Source organism: Thermobia domestica, chromosome 6, assembly GCF_964235325.1.
Source record: "Thermobia domestica chromosome 6, izTheDome1.hap1.1, whole genome shotgun sequence".
NCBI classification, from domain to species: Eukaryota; Metazoa; Arthropoda; class Insecta; order Zygentoma; family Lepismatidae; genus Thermobia; species Thermobia domestica.
Window position 1 is genome coordinate 128,898,746 of NC_137459.1, and position 16,907 is coordinate 128,915,652.

A 16,907-nucleotide genomic window follows, 5' to 3' on the forward strand; every position below is an offset into this window, starting at 1 on the left:
TCCAGAAATTGGCACGTCTTGGTGTTTATAAATGTAGATTACGTGTAAGATATTACTATATATGTATTCGTATATTTATATGTAATGAAAAGAAATATTTAGATTAACATCCTATGGTTATGCTCCGTATACTTAAAGAAGAAAGACGGTAAATGCAACTATTCAGTCCTGAAAGAACAAATGATGTGATGATAAAAGGTAGCATGAAACGACAGAAGCGCAATAGTTCAATGGACAGGATGAAGCCCCACCAGAAACCCGCATAGTTTCGAAAATTGAGTATTCCAACGCTAAGCAATTGCGTCTCTAATGGCCACAACATGTGAATACCTTCTAACATCTCTCCTCTTAATATATCTGGAATAAATTACTCCATTACAACATAATATTTTATTAAAGGTCAATTTTGTCTTTTTCATTTGCAGAAAGATGTACTGAAATTATTTACCCATTCTGATTATGTTTACTAAGTGAATAGGCTTAAGTTTACAACCTTTACTTCAATTGTGAGCGTTTTTCATATGCACCCTCACAATTCACTGCACAAAGATTAATGTGTTTGGTTATTTCTCTCATTTTTTTAAGCGCGTACTTTTACTTACAAATAACGACATAGTTTTCTTAAAATATAGTTGAGAACCGTCCTAGTGTAGCGAAAATTCTCAATCGAAAATAAACCGCAAAATCCGTTTACACCAATAGTTTCTAAGTGGGTGGGAGATTTCAACACTTTTCTGTACCTTAACGAAGATGAAATTTTCGATTGGTAACATAGCATTCTAAATGGATGATTAACTGTTTTAATATATATTTTTGTGTAAAAATGTAAATATTCCGTTACATTCAACGGCAAAAATGACGCGTTCCGAGTGGTAAAGGCAAAGTCAATAAAGGCTTGTTTCCTGAAAGTGCTGTCTCAACGGTCAAAATAATCGTCTATTTATTTTGAAAATGTATTTTCTAAAAGAAGAATAACTTCCACATATAGGCACGACAACTGACTGCCAAAGAGCACTTCGGTATTACTACTCGAACCTCAAATATAATTTTCGAGCGTAAATTTTGTTGAGTTCGCCCTTACTACACGGATGCCTTATTATTATCAACACCATTCTACTATCATCAATGGCAGGTCACACCACAAACTGACAGTTTTCTGTGCAACGATCTCCTGCTAATTTCTTTGTCTACATGCAGGGTTATCCACTTTATAAATGTATACTTATGTCCAAAATTTAAGGGATTGTTAAGTTCGAAAACGAACCCCTATGTTATGTTCATCCTGTGAATGACAGACATCAGGCGTTCCAGCCTGACTGAAATGACGTAAGTACCAGTCCGTTTGGCGACATGTGTGCCATCTATGACTGCGATAATATAAAGAATGTCCGTAGCAGGAGAAACGCGTAATCAGTGAGTTGTGGTTCTTGGAATGGGCAGTGGATATCATAGTGAACGCATCCTAGGAACACACGATGGCCCAGAGAACACATGTGAATTATGTCATGCGCGGTCGGATCATCGATAGATTAGAAATGGAGTAAAGTCAACACGGTACTGTAGAATCGGTTCCTGGTTGGTGGAAGTACTGAAATGCACTGCGGCGGAAGTCGTCGACGTCCAATGCCGTCCCGTGGGGATCATCTGATCTTCAATGCCCGATGAAAACTAACAAGCAAAGCAGGTACAATAGCTCGATACCTTGCAGCTGTCTTTGGGACCCTCGTATCACGTACAACTCTATACCAGCGGTTACACGAATGCATAGTGTATGTACGTGGACCCGAAACGTGCATCCCCTTCACACAACAGCAGTGCCAAGCATGCCTACAGTGGTGTACAGCCCACAGTGAGTGAACTCCAGAACAGTGGAGTAGTGTGCTCTAATTATAAGTCACGATTCAGTTTCAAGACTGACTCTCACAGTCAGCCTGTTTGGAGAGCACGAACAACACATTACTACTACCAAAGTGTTGTTAAAAAGGATAAGTATGAATGCCTTGATGTCATGGTAGGTGGCAGCATCATGTTAGGGGACCGTAACCACTTCGTGTGTTCGAGCAACGGACGGAAACAGCTGAATTTCATTTTATGGATAATAACTCATGTCCAGATAGGGTACATTTGAAGGAGGATTAACTAGAACATGAAGACGTCACGTGTCTCGAGTGGCCAGTACGCTCAACGGACCTCAATCCCATTGAACACGCATGGGATTCCCTCAGGCGAATAACTGCAGCCTTAACACCTCTCCCACAGTAAATTGCTGAATTGCGCAGAGTGCTTGTGCAAGTGGGATGCTTTACCACGGGAGCTGCTTGAAAGACTAATCCGTAGTATGGGTGAATGCTGTGGACTGCATAGCTGTTCGCGATAACACCACCTAATATTTCTGCCAACAAAAATCCGAACTTGTGATGACCAACAGATGGTGATCCACATGACGTAAGTGTATTCAGTCAGATTTTTCATTGTTCATGTGTCATTTTCAAGTATTTGTTTTGTCCACAGGTATCAGTTCCACGCTTCTGAGCGAGCAGGTTACTGTTATCTGCACATTTCTTTAAGTTTTGGACATGAGTGTTAATCTTTCCCTCCACCTCCTTCCTTCAACCATAACTCCTATCACTCTCTCACAATACATTTTTTCTCCTCTGACACACAACTCAGTAGATATTTTTACAAAGTTTCAGCTTCCTTTTCAATGGATTATGGAAGTAAAGAAGACTTAATTTGTTACAGTTTCAGGTCTTCGTTAATTGGAGTGGGGTTTAGCGCTCCTTTCAGCAGCAAAGCTATATGAGACGTGGACCTACAGCGTGGATCCACACCACATGAGCTCCCGCCGAGAATCGAACCCGAGTCTTCCGTGCCAAAGATGCGTACGCTAACCATATAGCCACGAGCCAAATACCTTAATGAACAATTGAAATAGCGTTGCTTTGTACGCAGTTTTTGTTAGTAGCAATTCAACTGAAGCCAGCGGTACACCAAAGATTCAAAACAAAACAAAAAAGACCTAAACATCCCACCAAACAGCGCTCCCGTACTTTTCTCTTTTCCAACTACATCATTGATTTAACTACATTTTTTTCCCTTTCTCCTCATATTCCTAGCACTCCCTTTATTGTTTTCTGCACCACTCGGTTATTTCTTAACTCTTTTTTTCCATATCCACTTTTTCAAGACCTTATGTTCCTTTCTACTGCTGCTTCGTAATATCAATGATTCAGCTCCGTGGAATACAACTTCTGTATTTTTTAGGTTTTCCTCCCGCGGTTTTTGCGTTTTAGGTTAAAGGACACTGAGAAATGAACGATGATAATCTAATTAGTGGTGAAAGAACAATACATAACACCAATACGCTGAGAGCAATTCGAAACCGCAACATACAGATTAAGCGATCGCTAGCCTAACGCCTTTGCCCGTTCGACGATACAAGCTCCAAACCAAATTTCCGTGAGTCTTTTCCGTAATACTTTTTCAAGGAAACCCAAAAATGTTTCTCTTCTTCCGCCATTCTTGTCCTTTATTATATTTTTAGTTCATATTTAAGATCAACATTAAATAGTACTATCTAGGTAGTTTAAATTAGTACCATGTTCTACTCTTTCCTTTAATCTCTACAGTACATACAGCCCCCATTGTCCTGGTATACTGCTTTTGTCTGCTTATTTATTTAGGTTCCATTCTCATACATCTATTAGACAACACAAATACGGCCAATATAAATGGACATTATAATATTTATTAAATAAATTTACACTTTAAAATCTGTCATAAATAGTGTTAAAAACTGAATACTAAAAATATCTTAACAATACGAAGACGTTAACGCTCTAGGTATTTATCTCATGGGTTGCAATCAACATTCCTGGCTATACATTATTTGTACAGTATATGGTAAAAACGCGCCATTATTTACATTATATTACATTTTCTCGTTTACTTTTATATTAATGAAAGACTCAACACACATTTCATACAAAATAATAATAATTATTATTATAGTAATTCACACTATGACTCTCTTGCTATCACTTCAACACTTTCTTTGAAAGGATGAAAATTTTACTTCAGAACAGTGGCTTCCTGCATTGCGTCGATCCACCTGTAGAAGAAAACTATGTATCAGGAAAGACAACTATGATGTTTCGTCACGTTTTACTTAAAATACAGAAACAACATACTGCCACACAAAGGAACAAATATATATCAAGTTTCAACTAATATTTTTATACAAAATGTTTAATCAGGAATTACGTCCTAACATATGGATAGTAAAACAGTTATGTACACATGGTCACAAAAATGCTTAGTTTCTGAGTTATTACAGTTCTTGTGAAAAAAAAAAAAAAAAACACATTTTCTAACTGGATATCCAAATGAGTTATAACTCGTTTATAAAGTTTAGTCTAGTTGGCTATGTCGCGCATTATACATGATTGTCATATGTTATAGGTTGGAATCAAGTCGATGAAAATTAATATACTAAAAATGAAACTAAATCTGTAAGTTCAATTTGTGTGTGTGTGTGTGGGGGGGGGTCATTTTTCAGTGAATTGTTCCATCTTGTACTTTACAGAATTCATCCAACTTTCAGAATATCTGGGTTAGAGGTGATACATGCTATTCTGCTGGTGTTGCCAGAGAGGTGTTCCAATTGATTCTGTTTGATTTTATTGTTGTATTTCAATATTTTCATCGTTCTTTGTATTCTACGTGGATACATATAATTATATACAGGGTGTCTCAAAAGTCCCCTCTGTTATTATCTCTGGATAACTCTGTTATTATCAGAGTTACAACAAGATCTAAGAGGGAAAATATGATGTCGTCTCCAAATATGATGTTTTCAATTTAAAGTGAAGGACTTTTTTTTTTTTTTTTTTTTTTTTTTTAAATCAGACAAGCCATTTGGGCTGTACACTCTCTAAGTGGCCAATGTTAAATGAAAATACAACGTTGCTATTCACCTGGAAAATAAATGGGGGCATGTTTGAAATGAGGGCTGGCCATCGACACGTTAGTGCAAAAGACAGTAACTTCATTCACTTATGTTGTGAATGAAATTATCACTGGTAAACTACAGTTAATTAATATTATTAACTTGTATGCTCCTTACACAACTACTAGGATTTATAAAATTTTTAAGTGTGTACTTAGCTTAATTGATGTACACCTATCTATCAAGTGTTTGTCTACGGCCAACAACTACTCTCCATCTTATGGATAGTTATTGGAGATTTTGATATTATCAAAAAACAATTTATCAATATTGAAAAAAAAAAAATTATCATCATCTTTCAGTGTAATGTTTTATATGTGCACGAAATTATTGGACTTATGTGTTGCTTTCTGATGAACAAATAATTATAAAAAATATTTAAAAATATTATTAACAATAATTTACCCTAGCTTCTACAACATGAATTGTAATTTGTTAAAAGATGTTTTGAACCAAGCAAGTAATGGTTTGTTTTCACCTCCAATAGTAATTTAAGAATGTCCTTTGGAGTTTTCTTACTTAATATGTAAACATTATTCAAATACTTATTTATCTCACTTATTTCAAATTTTTATTCCTGAATAATCCTTGCACTTTCACACTTTCAATTTTCCTTTAGTCTTGTTCAGGAGAAAAATAAAAGCAATAAAAACATCAAAGAAATTAGAAAGGAATGGACTCACTCAGAAAGAGCAGTACAGAAATATCCAGCCCCGTGTATTGCTATGGTTCACTCGTCAAGTGTTGGTGTAGATTGGTGTGAAATGAGGTCACGTTATATTCTTTTGTTATATATAAAACCTATGTCAGTGATTTTATCTATGTTAAGACGGCTATTTTAAAAGAACAAATCAATTCTCAAAAACAGTATTTTGGTTTCATTTTTTGGCTCCAATTTAAGTTCTTGTATCTATAAAAAATGTTGTTTCTTTTCAATGTTTAGATTATTATTTCTACTTTATTCGTAACTGATTACAAAAAGCACTGCAAGGTGGTGAACTGATAATAAAAAATTATGAACGATATAATCATACTGAATTGAATATTCATTTAAAAACAATTTATCTTTCAGCACAATGAAGTATTTTTTAAAAGAATTTAAAGTATACACTTACTTTTTCACCAAATCAGGATTATCTGCATGAAATACTAACGGCGGCTGTCCCTTGTGCTTCAGTTGAAAAACCAAACGAGCTTCTACTCCCTCATATAATTCAAAATGTCTCTGTGGAACAAAATATTTCATCACATAGTACAGAAACATAAATTTAAACGTAAAGTGCAATATAATGTACTACAGGAAAACAGCCTGTCTCTGTTGGATGAACTGTAATAAAATCTAAAGTACTTGAATCTATAACTGAATATTCAATAATACCGAAAAACAAAAGACTAACTGTCACTTGTCTTAAGACAGAGCTACTGCATTCCTTACAAATAATCCACTCGGAGAGAGAGAGAAAGACAAAGTGAAAGATATAAATGGCGCCAGCAACAATTTTTACTAATGTTGCTATTTTGTAATTGTACAGGATTTGCCTAAAGTGATTCGAGGAAAATCTCAGTTTGGACTGTCAAATTGAGAAGCAAGGAGGAAGGGAGATTAATTTTTCACTCAACTGTAAGATAAAGGCCAGATGCCTAAATTTTTGTGAGAACATTTGTCGTCATGTCTTAGAAGATTTTTGAAAAAAATATATTGTATATGTGTATTTGAACACATAATGATGCGTTTTATTTCGGAATTTGGGACATTTTATTTTAAAATTCTATGCAGTAAAAAGCATCGTCGTTTATTTAAAGTTGAATCACTTTTCATTTTTTTTTCTAAGTTCATTTACTTTTCTTACAAGGAAATTTTCTTGCTCTTTGTTAATTCCTTCAACACGTAATTTCTTAATCAATAAAAACGACAGACTGTTTCCCTATCAGCATTCCTATCATCACCTCACATTTGGTTAATCTATGAGCACGCACTTTTCATCGAGACTGAAGAAATAGTCAACGACCCAGGATATTAACCCAGAAGGGAAATCGAACAAAACCATTGAGAGATTTTTGGGAAGAGGTAGTCCGGATCGTATGAGAGAGGAGTCAACATGTAGGAACACAAGCTACAATTCCGAGTTACGAGAAGTTTGCCTTTCTCTAACCTAGAGAGCACCTTGTTTTAGCTGACGTTATAGCTATCAACTACTATGGACATTTCGTTAAAGAGCGATTTCGATTTTGATTAGATTTACTGTATTCGCAATGATAGTTTTTCTGCCCGGGTTTCGCAGACCCTTAACACACGATTACCTGGACGCCCAGTAGACCAGAGAGAAGGATGGACGGACCTCAATCTACAGGAAGAATTGTCGAGGAGGAAACACCGAGATTTACAAGTAAGTGCGAGTAGATTAACCAATCCTAAAAGTTACTCCCTTCTCACCCCTTTCAACCCCTTTGACATCACAATTTGTTTCTTTTCTACATGCTTGATTTTGTATGCAACCCAGGTCAGATCCCGTACTTTATGCTCTACCAAGTTCAATGTTTATAAAATCCTGGGCGCAACTTGTCAGTTCTGATATCCCCAATCATACAATTATTTAGCACGTTATCTGAGCTTTCAGACTGACAATGGGCGACTGCACAATATTATGCTTTGCTACTACACATCAAAAAGTATCTAAAAGATGGAACACAGAACATTTACACTATGAAACGGCGAATATTATTATTCTGCTTTGGAATCAAACAAAACAATAAACAAGATAGAGTCGAGTTCGATCCCCGGTGGAAGCTCATGTTTTGATCCCACGTTCAATTATGGGTCTACGTCTCATAGAGCGTCGGTGCTGAAAGGACGATAAACTCATATCAATCAACCACCGAAAATAATAAAAAATATGGTGGGTGCTTTCTTTATCTGACGACCAAACTAAGTAACGCAAAGCGCGTATCAGCATTTATTACAGTTAATATTGCCACCTAATTAACTGAGTACACGTCTACCGGTAATAAGAATAAAATCATTTTCTCGAAAAGTCTAAACTGCTGTGTAGATTCTATTATTGATCGATTAGCATTTAACGTTCCATTTTTGCATCAAGGCTGCATGAAATGGAAATTACTCCTTTAAGTGGGATCCGAATCAATAATGAATTTTTATATAAATCAAGTACCCCACCAGAGTTCAAAACAAGTACTACGAGCAAAGAAAAGGTGCGCGTAAACCATTGGGCGACTGAGGAGCACGTGCAGATTAGAGTTAACGTAATGAAAAATATTTTAGTGTCAAAATTCATAAATCTAGGTGGTTAATTTTCATAGAAAAACAGCAAATACTAATGAAGAATTTTAATCAAGCTGAGATCATTTGCATGACTACCAGATTAATATAGTGAGTGAGCAACTCAAAAATTCTGTGTTTGGAAGGAAAATTGAGTTGAGTTGATTTTGAGTTTAGCGTCCCTTTCAGCAGCGAGGTTATTTGAGACGTGGACCTACAGCGTAACATGGGATCCGAGTAACATGAGCTCCTGCCGGGAAGCGAACCCGGGTCTCCCACGTCACACGTGTGTACGCTAACCATTTAGAAACGAGAGATCTCAGGAAGATGTGTACGTGCAATTTGAAGTTTTACACGCACAAATTTTTGATGACTTCACACTGAAGGTGTTCTGTAACATCTGAACTTTCAAAATCATGTAGAGTTCTTTCCTTCCCTTACAAATAAATGATGTTTACTTCTCCAAGACAGCTAATTTTGGAACATCAAGGGTGGAACAGGAATCCTTGTAGACCAGGAAAAAACGTGAAAATATCACAGAACAACCTACTCTGTGGTCATGAACCATCTATGAAAGTGTGACCTACATGCTAAGTATTATCTGCAATGGGGTTTACCCTTAAAATTAAAGCAGGCATTATTATTATCAGGAAACAAAAAGTTGTTTACCTCTGTAAAAGACTCAACTTCGTAGCCTAGTATAGGGATGCTTTCCAAGGCCACAACATCTTCGGAAGCTCTATATACATATAATACTTGTTCCTTTAAAACAAACCACAGTCGTTTCCATGCGCGTCGAGAGCGACGATGCAACCAACCACTCATTTGCGAACCTGTATCATTGGCACAAACCTAGAATTAAAAAAATTACAGAAACAAGCTCTTAATCACTGAATTCAGCATCAACTGTACCAAATTGTCGTTGAAAACATAAATTAAATAAATACACAATCTCCATATCCTAAGAACAAATAATTGTGGGAAGTATGCCGCCCCCTATTAACATTTTTTTCTTTGCAGAGTATGGAGTTTGGATGTGACAATTAGTACGTAGAAACTATCTATTTGTTAAAGATGGCAGAATTACCGTTTATCTTTTATTCTTATATTATTATCTCATAATAATTATTATTATTAATATTACGAAATATTATTATTATTATTATTTCGATTCAGTGGGAAAAGGTAGCATGTCAAAGTGTCAACCATCACTTACGTCAGGATTTTACAATCTCAAATTTACGAAAAATCCACCTGAAGCGAAGTTATAAATTTTATTATTTTATCACGTACTTCTTGTGAACCGCTCAATGGTAAGGCATTTGGGAGCATTTTGATGCACACAAGATAAGTTTTCCTAACCTGTACTCCCTAGCCCGATGCCCTGAAGACTTAAGCCGACGACTTAAGTGGGCGGAAAAGGGTTGGGGAGCTATTAGTAGGAACATCGTGAATTTGATCGCCATGGAAGCTGGTTTTCTTTATTGATGAATATCCCATTCATTTGCACAATTCAATACGGCGGACGCAAAGAGAAAGAAATAGGTTTCTCAATCTTCGTATGTCGCACTTTTTGAAAAAAAAAAAAAAAAAAAATGATAACGGTGATTTAATTAATTTATTTATTCTTCTATTACGACACGTCATTTCTTGAAATTTCATTCAAACAGGGGATGGACGGATGAAACTTGATACGGAATAAGGTCAGTATTATATAGTGTATGAAGTTTTTTTCCAAGCCTCTAAAAATTCAGGGTTATCATTTTGTGTCAGTGATTCAAGCCAAGTGCTAGTAGGTGTGGCTTCCCCACGCCGTGAGAACGCCGAATATGGGCAAAAATTCCTTACTACGCCTTTAGCCTGTCCCTTACGAGTGCTTCGTTCTATCAATAAAGAAAAACAGTGCAGAATCATTTTTATTCATCGAAGTGTTATTTAATAAATTTTATGCTCTAACTTGGCTATGTTGTTGGACAATTGTTCTTAATGACGATAAAAGGCATATTAGCTAAATTTAAGCACCTTCTTCCCCTCCCAAACATGAGTCTGCAAGTTTAGTGGGTAGCGGAAGACTACAATTACGCAAGTAGCAGGAGTCAGTCGCGCCAAAATCTTTAATAAAGACAGCAGCTATTGTGCGACCCGTAAACGCGAATACAATGGAATTTTAGAAATATCAATAATGTCATAATCAATACATAACTATGGTACTTCTGAAGTTTGAAATAAGTGAATCTCTCATGTTTTGTAAGAAATACATATTTTACAGAGAATTATCAGTGTTACAGTGTCTACAAAGTTGCGGTTATTCTCTATGTTATCCTAAGGGAGTAGTATCTCACCAAGGAGTTATTCAGTGAAGAAATTAATACCTACATCAATGTGAAGAAATCCACAGGTTTAGAGGACGTTTTGGTGCACATTTCTTCAAAGACAATGTCAACGAGTGAAATTACCAGTGTGACAGTGCAATCCGTTGGTTAATCGTAAAAGCCGGCTATCGGTCCGTGTCGTGACTCATATATTTGGGCTATCAAAAATATCGATATCTGTATTTCTACAAATATGTTTAAACACCAAAGTTCGTGTGTATTAGTTTCTGAAAATCTGTGTAAGGTAAGTATCTGGGACCAAGAACAGTGGCTCAAAATAGATAATATAAAATGCATCTTGATCTTCTTTGTTCGTTTGTTGAAATACCAGATGTGCATGTTAATTATTAAGTTGCATGTTAATGTAAATGCTCTCTAGGTTTATATAATGTATGTGTTTGTCTGAGCAAAATAATGTGACCGATATTTTGTACAGACATACGCATGAAATGACTTTAAAGGTAACAACATTTCGAAAGCGTCATCCACTGATGTTTTCTACACAAGATTCGATTTCAAATTGGTTAAGACGTTCATGTTCTACACAGGTACAGGCTAAGTATAACTCTATCAGCTTGTAGAAGTGGGCCCCCAAACTAAATGAGACAACCAGAAACCGAACCTTACCATTATAGAAACGGCGTCCGTATATGAGACAGAACCCGTAACGGAAACTCCATATTTCGGTTACAACTGTAGGCTGAAGAAAAATTATAAAGTTCAAGTAGGTCAAAAAGAAATTAGAATGATGACAAGAAAGCAAAGAAAGAAGTGGAAGGAAACAGAAAAAATACCGAAAAAACTCAATTAATTCCGTTGTACTCCACAACCATACATGGTTTGGGATTGAACATACTACCCTTTCCACTAAAGAAAACTTTTATTGGAGCCCCTTAATAGATAGGGAGAGCTGCTACTTCAATATATCTTTGCAATATTACTTAATGTGATAAAGAGAGACTTTAATCAAGACACACTGTGCTCTCAAAAACGTCCAATCTAATGAATTTACTACGATTTCATGCAAATCGAATAAATTAAGGTAGGGAATACTGTATTCCAGTTAACATATTTATTTTGTAATTGACAAAAGGAATTTTATTAGAGAGAATTGGCATTACACGCCCTTGCAGCATGTCACGGTGGGTGATAAAAGAAAAAATCTAATCAGGTAGAACTAGAAGGGCCTAGATAGTCTAGCGATGGGTGGATCTAGATAGCCTAGCTTAGCTTGGACCAAGCTAAGAAAAAGCTTGGTTCTAGGTATTCCTCCCAAAATTTAAGAGGGGTACGTCAATGTATGCATGTCTTATGAAAGAGAATGGACTGATCAGACCTACTACTCTTTTAAATTATCAGCGGTCCATGGTTTTATGTTCTCACCACTATCGTATTCCCGCTATCGTGTTAGTGTGGTAAGAAAGAAGTTTCGAAATCTCAACCCGATTTTGGATGTTGAGGTTATGCACAATTGTGATGATAGAAGTTGTCCATTCAAGATGATCTTTGAGTTCTGCAGTAAGTTAAGCCACACTATCTTTACGATTTTGTTATAATTCTCTTCAACATTCGGTGATCTCTCAAACTTAGGCTTGGTTCTAGTCCAATATTCGTCTTCTGTAACGATATATTGCCACGAGTTCTGTGTGCTAAACTGGCTTCATTTAAACATGATAAAGTGAGGGGTATTCGTCCTACAAGTATGCCTTTGATATATCTAACACACTGCTGGTCTTGGATACATTTGCTCCAACAAATCGCGCACCCACAATTTCTCCTTTGTAAAAGCTGGAGAAGTCTCCTAACAGTTATTCGAACTGGCTACTTTATTCACGACTTATTATTGGTAAACAAAAGCCTAGTGGTGGGAAAAGTTGTGTGTGTGTGTGTGTCAATAGGCTCAATATATTTATATATACTTTGTACATTGATATATATATATATATATATCAAAAGTTTTTTAAAAGCGGTATTGCATCGAAGTTTGCTACACAAAGTCACAGAATTGTATCTATGATGCACCTACGATCACTGTTTATTGAAGTGAGATATTTTTAGAAGAAACAAGCATAATAAAGTGTTTCCTTCATATTAGAAGAGTTGTCTTCTGTTCCCATATAGTTATGATAAATCTCCCTCGAAAACTCGATGTTTCCCTTTAGGTGTCTCTTAGATTCTCAGTAAAACATACCAACCCACTATGGACTAGACACTATATGTAATGCGGGAAACTAAAAGCGACCATTTGTCAGGAATTTGTAAAATAGAGTTATTACCATCAATGAATAGAGCTTAAAATTCTGAACAAAATGATACCTCTATAGAAAACATATCTTAAAAATTGGATTTTTTACAAAATGACTAATCATAAATAACGTAAAAGGGTTGTTTTGAGAAAAACGAGGTTAAAGTTTTCCAAAATACAAAATCAGTTTATTTATTGACTGAAACTACTTAAGAGATGGAACTTGTTTTAAAACATTCTTTAAAATGTCCTTTACAATTCCATTAACTTTGAAAAAATGGACATGTTTGATGTTACGCGAAACAAAAAATTAAATGGAGCGCTTGCGTTTCCCAGGGCGTTTGGTGGCATGAGATGGTCCAGCAACATCGGGCGTCATGGGCACAGGATCATCAGGTTTTTCACGCTCGTCATTAGTTTTAGGATCCCCATCTTGATTTGGAGCAGGGCACAGCCAATCTTGAAATTATTCTTTACAATATGGTCTGATATCTGTGTACAAATAGTTCTTTCGGCTTTGCGAGAGACCAGGCAGTTCAGCAATTTTGGGGAAACCTGGAGTGCCACTCTCAGCTTGAAATATTTGGTGCACAAATTCAACAGCATGTATGTCTGTTGTACACACTACTTTTCCTTTCTTGCTTGACTCGAATATAACATGGTTGTACTGTGTGATGTTGGGAACCTATTTATAACAGGAATCAGTTGGCCGCTCACTTCCAACCCCAATACTGGTCACAACAACTTTTCTTATACAACTGCTTACTATTAAAGGAGTAAAACTTTTTACTAAAACATGTTTATTCTGTAAAGCTCATGTCAAATTTAAAAGGGACCATTTGTCGGTCATATTCACACTCTTTGTTTGTCCGTATCAGAAAAGGTACCGAATGTAGAGTGATGTTATTTTCAAAGAGACGCTATCCTTCATCATTTTTAAAGTTCGACCTAGTTCCATGTTTTCCGCTAGAATGCAGAAGAGGACGGCTTTTGAGCCTATCATCACCAGTTAGAAAAGGTACCGAATGTCGATCCCATGTTAAAACGCCATAGCGATATTTGGTCCCTTTTCCAACAATGACATAACCTTACAAAAACAATTTTCTTACCTATTTAAAGTTGTTCTTACATCATACAGTGCATTTTTCTTGTAGTAAAAGAGTTGTTTTATCTAATTTACTCAAGAAATGAAAATGTCAAAAGTTGACTTTCTTCACGTTATTTGGCTCTCCTGTAAAATTATTTTTTTCCAACAAATAATCCCTTTTAGTTTTCCGCATCACATATTATTGAAGACAACGACAAAGAGACCATGTGTATTGCGACATTTTATAGGATATGGAAATAAAGCGCCTTAATGGGCTTTTGAAATCCAAGCTTACTTTTAAAAAATTAAATAACAGCGAGAACACGGGACTATAGCAGTATTCTCTTTTCTGTCCTGTTGATTCATGCTTTGGGGTACGAAGTTTATAGATTACACATCTGCATAGTTACTTTGTAACATTGCCTCAGAAAAATTATTTTGCTGCGTTCTCTTGTTTTTTACTGAAATAGCAAAAGAAAAGCAGTATTCGGTGTACAACTTTTAGAAATGGGAAAACAAACTTGATCCGGGCATTATTTGGCTGGAGTTGTAAAATAAATGTTTATGTGAAATTATCGGTCATAAGAATATGGTTTCACTTCGTGGGCTGCGTTAATACCATTTCCTCGTTTCTTAACGGCATTACGGATTCAGCACTTAATGAAAAGCTTCATGCAGACACAGTCAAAACCAGATACCATTTTAAGCAATCTATAGAATGACAAAGTCAGTATTTACAGAAATAAATATTATTACTTTTCTCTATTTTGCTTTTCATTTATCATATTTGTGTGTTATATACAAACATTGCTTTATTTCTTATTGTTTCACGCCCACATAAAACAGTAAAATATATAAATAATTTCCATTTTCATTGCTGCTAAAAAATATTACTCAAAAATTATAAATTGCGATGCAACTTTGTTTCGCAAACTACTATGTAAAAAGCAAAACCTAAAAGTTAATATCTATGAATTTTCTAACATTTTGTTGTTTCTATAATTTCAAAATGAATGGATCGATTTAAAGTAGTTTTCTGCAATTTACATACAATGTGATGTTCGTTAAACTGAGAACACGTATATTTTAAATTGACTGAAAGCGATTAAAAAAAAATGAACTTTAAACTAAAACTAATGAGCAAACAGTAAAATTAATAAGTAAAAATGAATAGCTAGAACTGCTAGAACTGCAGTAATTATCAAGAGATACCAGTTCTGGGTTTAAACGTTAAAATTATAGAAAACAGGTATGTTTTTCATAATTATAACAACGGAATTCCATCACGGGTATACATAAATCTCAATAAAATCAAGTATTTACATTATGGTTATGGGCAAATAAACTTTGAAATTACTAAATACACATTTTGAAGCATTTAAGACTGTCGTTTCCTCATCAGAGCACATAAAAATGATCACAGACACGTCTCAAAAGGTCTAAAATGTCTATTTAGTCTTTTCAGAATTCTTTTGTCCATAGCTGCAAGTAAATATCTTAAACGTTTTTACTTACATCCAAGCTTTTAGGTACATATTTTTTATTTTTCTTTCCACCACTCTTCTTAAACTGCGACCTTATATATTCCAAGGACACAGAAACATCGGAATTTCCTTCCGCTTGTAATTCTTTGGCTATAGCTTCTCGTAGACTACTAGCACCTGTCTCTTCAAACTCTGAAACAGAGAAACAAATTAATAAACTACATATTACTGCAGTTTCATGACATTTTAAACTGCAATTTATAAGTATTAACTAACTCTATGGCTTATGGAACCTGGAGGTTCAATGCCGCGTTCACAAAAGCTGTCCACTGACTTCTATTCTTAGCTAACTGCATCCAGTTTCTACTTTGTATTCCAATCTCTGCGAGATCCATTTTAATATTATCCTCCCATCTGCGCCTAGTCTTCCTAATGGTCGTTTTCCGATTGGTCTTCCAGTCAAGACTTTGAAAGCGTTTCTACTTTCTTCCATTCTAGCTACATGACCCGCCCACCTAAGCCTCCTAGACTTCACGACCCTAACAATGTTGGGTAAACCATATAAATTATGTAGTTCCTCGTTATGAAGTTTCCGCCATTCCCCATTCCCGTTCCTCTTGGGTCCGAATATTCGTCTCAGGATCTTGTTCTCAAATACTTTCAGTCTATGTTCTTCCCTCAGAGTAAGTGACCATGTTTCGCAGCCATACAAAACAACAGTATTATATAAGTATTACGTAATATTTTATAAGTATTACGAAATCTATATTGCTAGTGAAATTCTACTTCTTTTTTCTTTTCTTTTCTTGAATCTTCAAAATCACTGATTTCCAACAGGTGATATGTGATTTTCTAAAAATATACTACGGAATATAAAACGATACATTATGCACATACCAAATTTCGTGCTTTTATGTGCAAGACACGAAACATGACATTATTAATTTTTTTCCTACAAACAAAACTGTACGTCTTTTACAGACGTAATAATAGTAAAATTTCTGTCTTCCTCTTCAAGGTTTATTTTTTTTTCTTTTTTAACGCAAGTCATGAAAACATGCTCCAAGTGATGTGTCACTGTCAAATCTTCCTCAGACGTGCCCAAGAATACTCTCTAAGAAATGACGACTTTCTATTACCTTGTAAAACTATTTAAAGCTTTTGCGAATAACCTCCTCTACTAAACTCTATCAACTCTCAATTTGCTGAAGGGAGAAGGCAGGGGCGTCATTTCAGACTTCGCTTGGGGGGGGGGGAAGCAAGAGCACTACCGACATAAGACTTTCACGTTTTGTAGTAGTATATTAGTAGACAATCGATTATTATGTATTCCTCGAACTCTTGGGGTGGGTGGGGGAATTTCCCCCTCCTGCCCTCCCTAAATGACGCCCCTGGGAGAAGGTAGCTCAGTAGTACAGCGCTCATTTCTAGTGT

The 16,907-nt window shown here is 35.7% G+C and overlaps 1 protein-coding gene across 1 annotated transcript in view; it reads right to left on the reverse strand.

Moving 5' to 3' along the window:
- Positions 1-3,728: 3,728 nt before the first annotated feature.
- The window catches only part of LOC145688200 (uncharacterized), a 57,066-nt gene continuing 43,887 nt past the window's right edge, over positions 3,729-16,907 (reverse strand). The window contains exons 9-12 of the mRNA XM_081762082.1: positions 15,505-15,665; positions 8,955-9,137; positions 6,124-6,233; positions 3,729-4,111 (exon numbers count right to left, since the gene is read on the reverse strand). Of these exons, the coding sequence (XP_081618208.1) occupies positions 4,072-4,111; positions 6,124-6,233; positions 8,955-9,137; positions 15,505-15,665 (494 nt within the window). The 3' untranslated portion in view covers positions 3,729-4,071. The remainder of the gene's footprint in view (positions 4,112-6,123; positions 6,234-8,954; positions 9,138-15,504; positions 15,666-16,907) is intronic.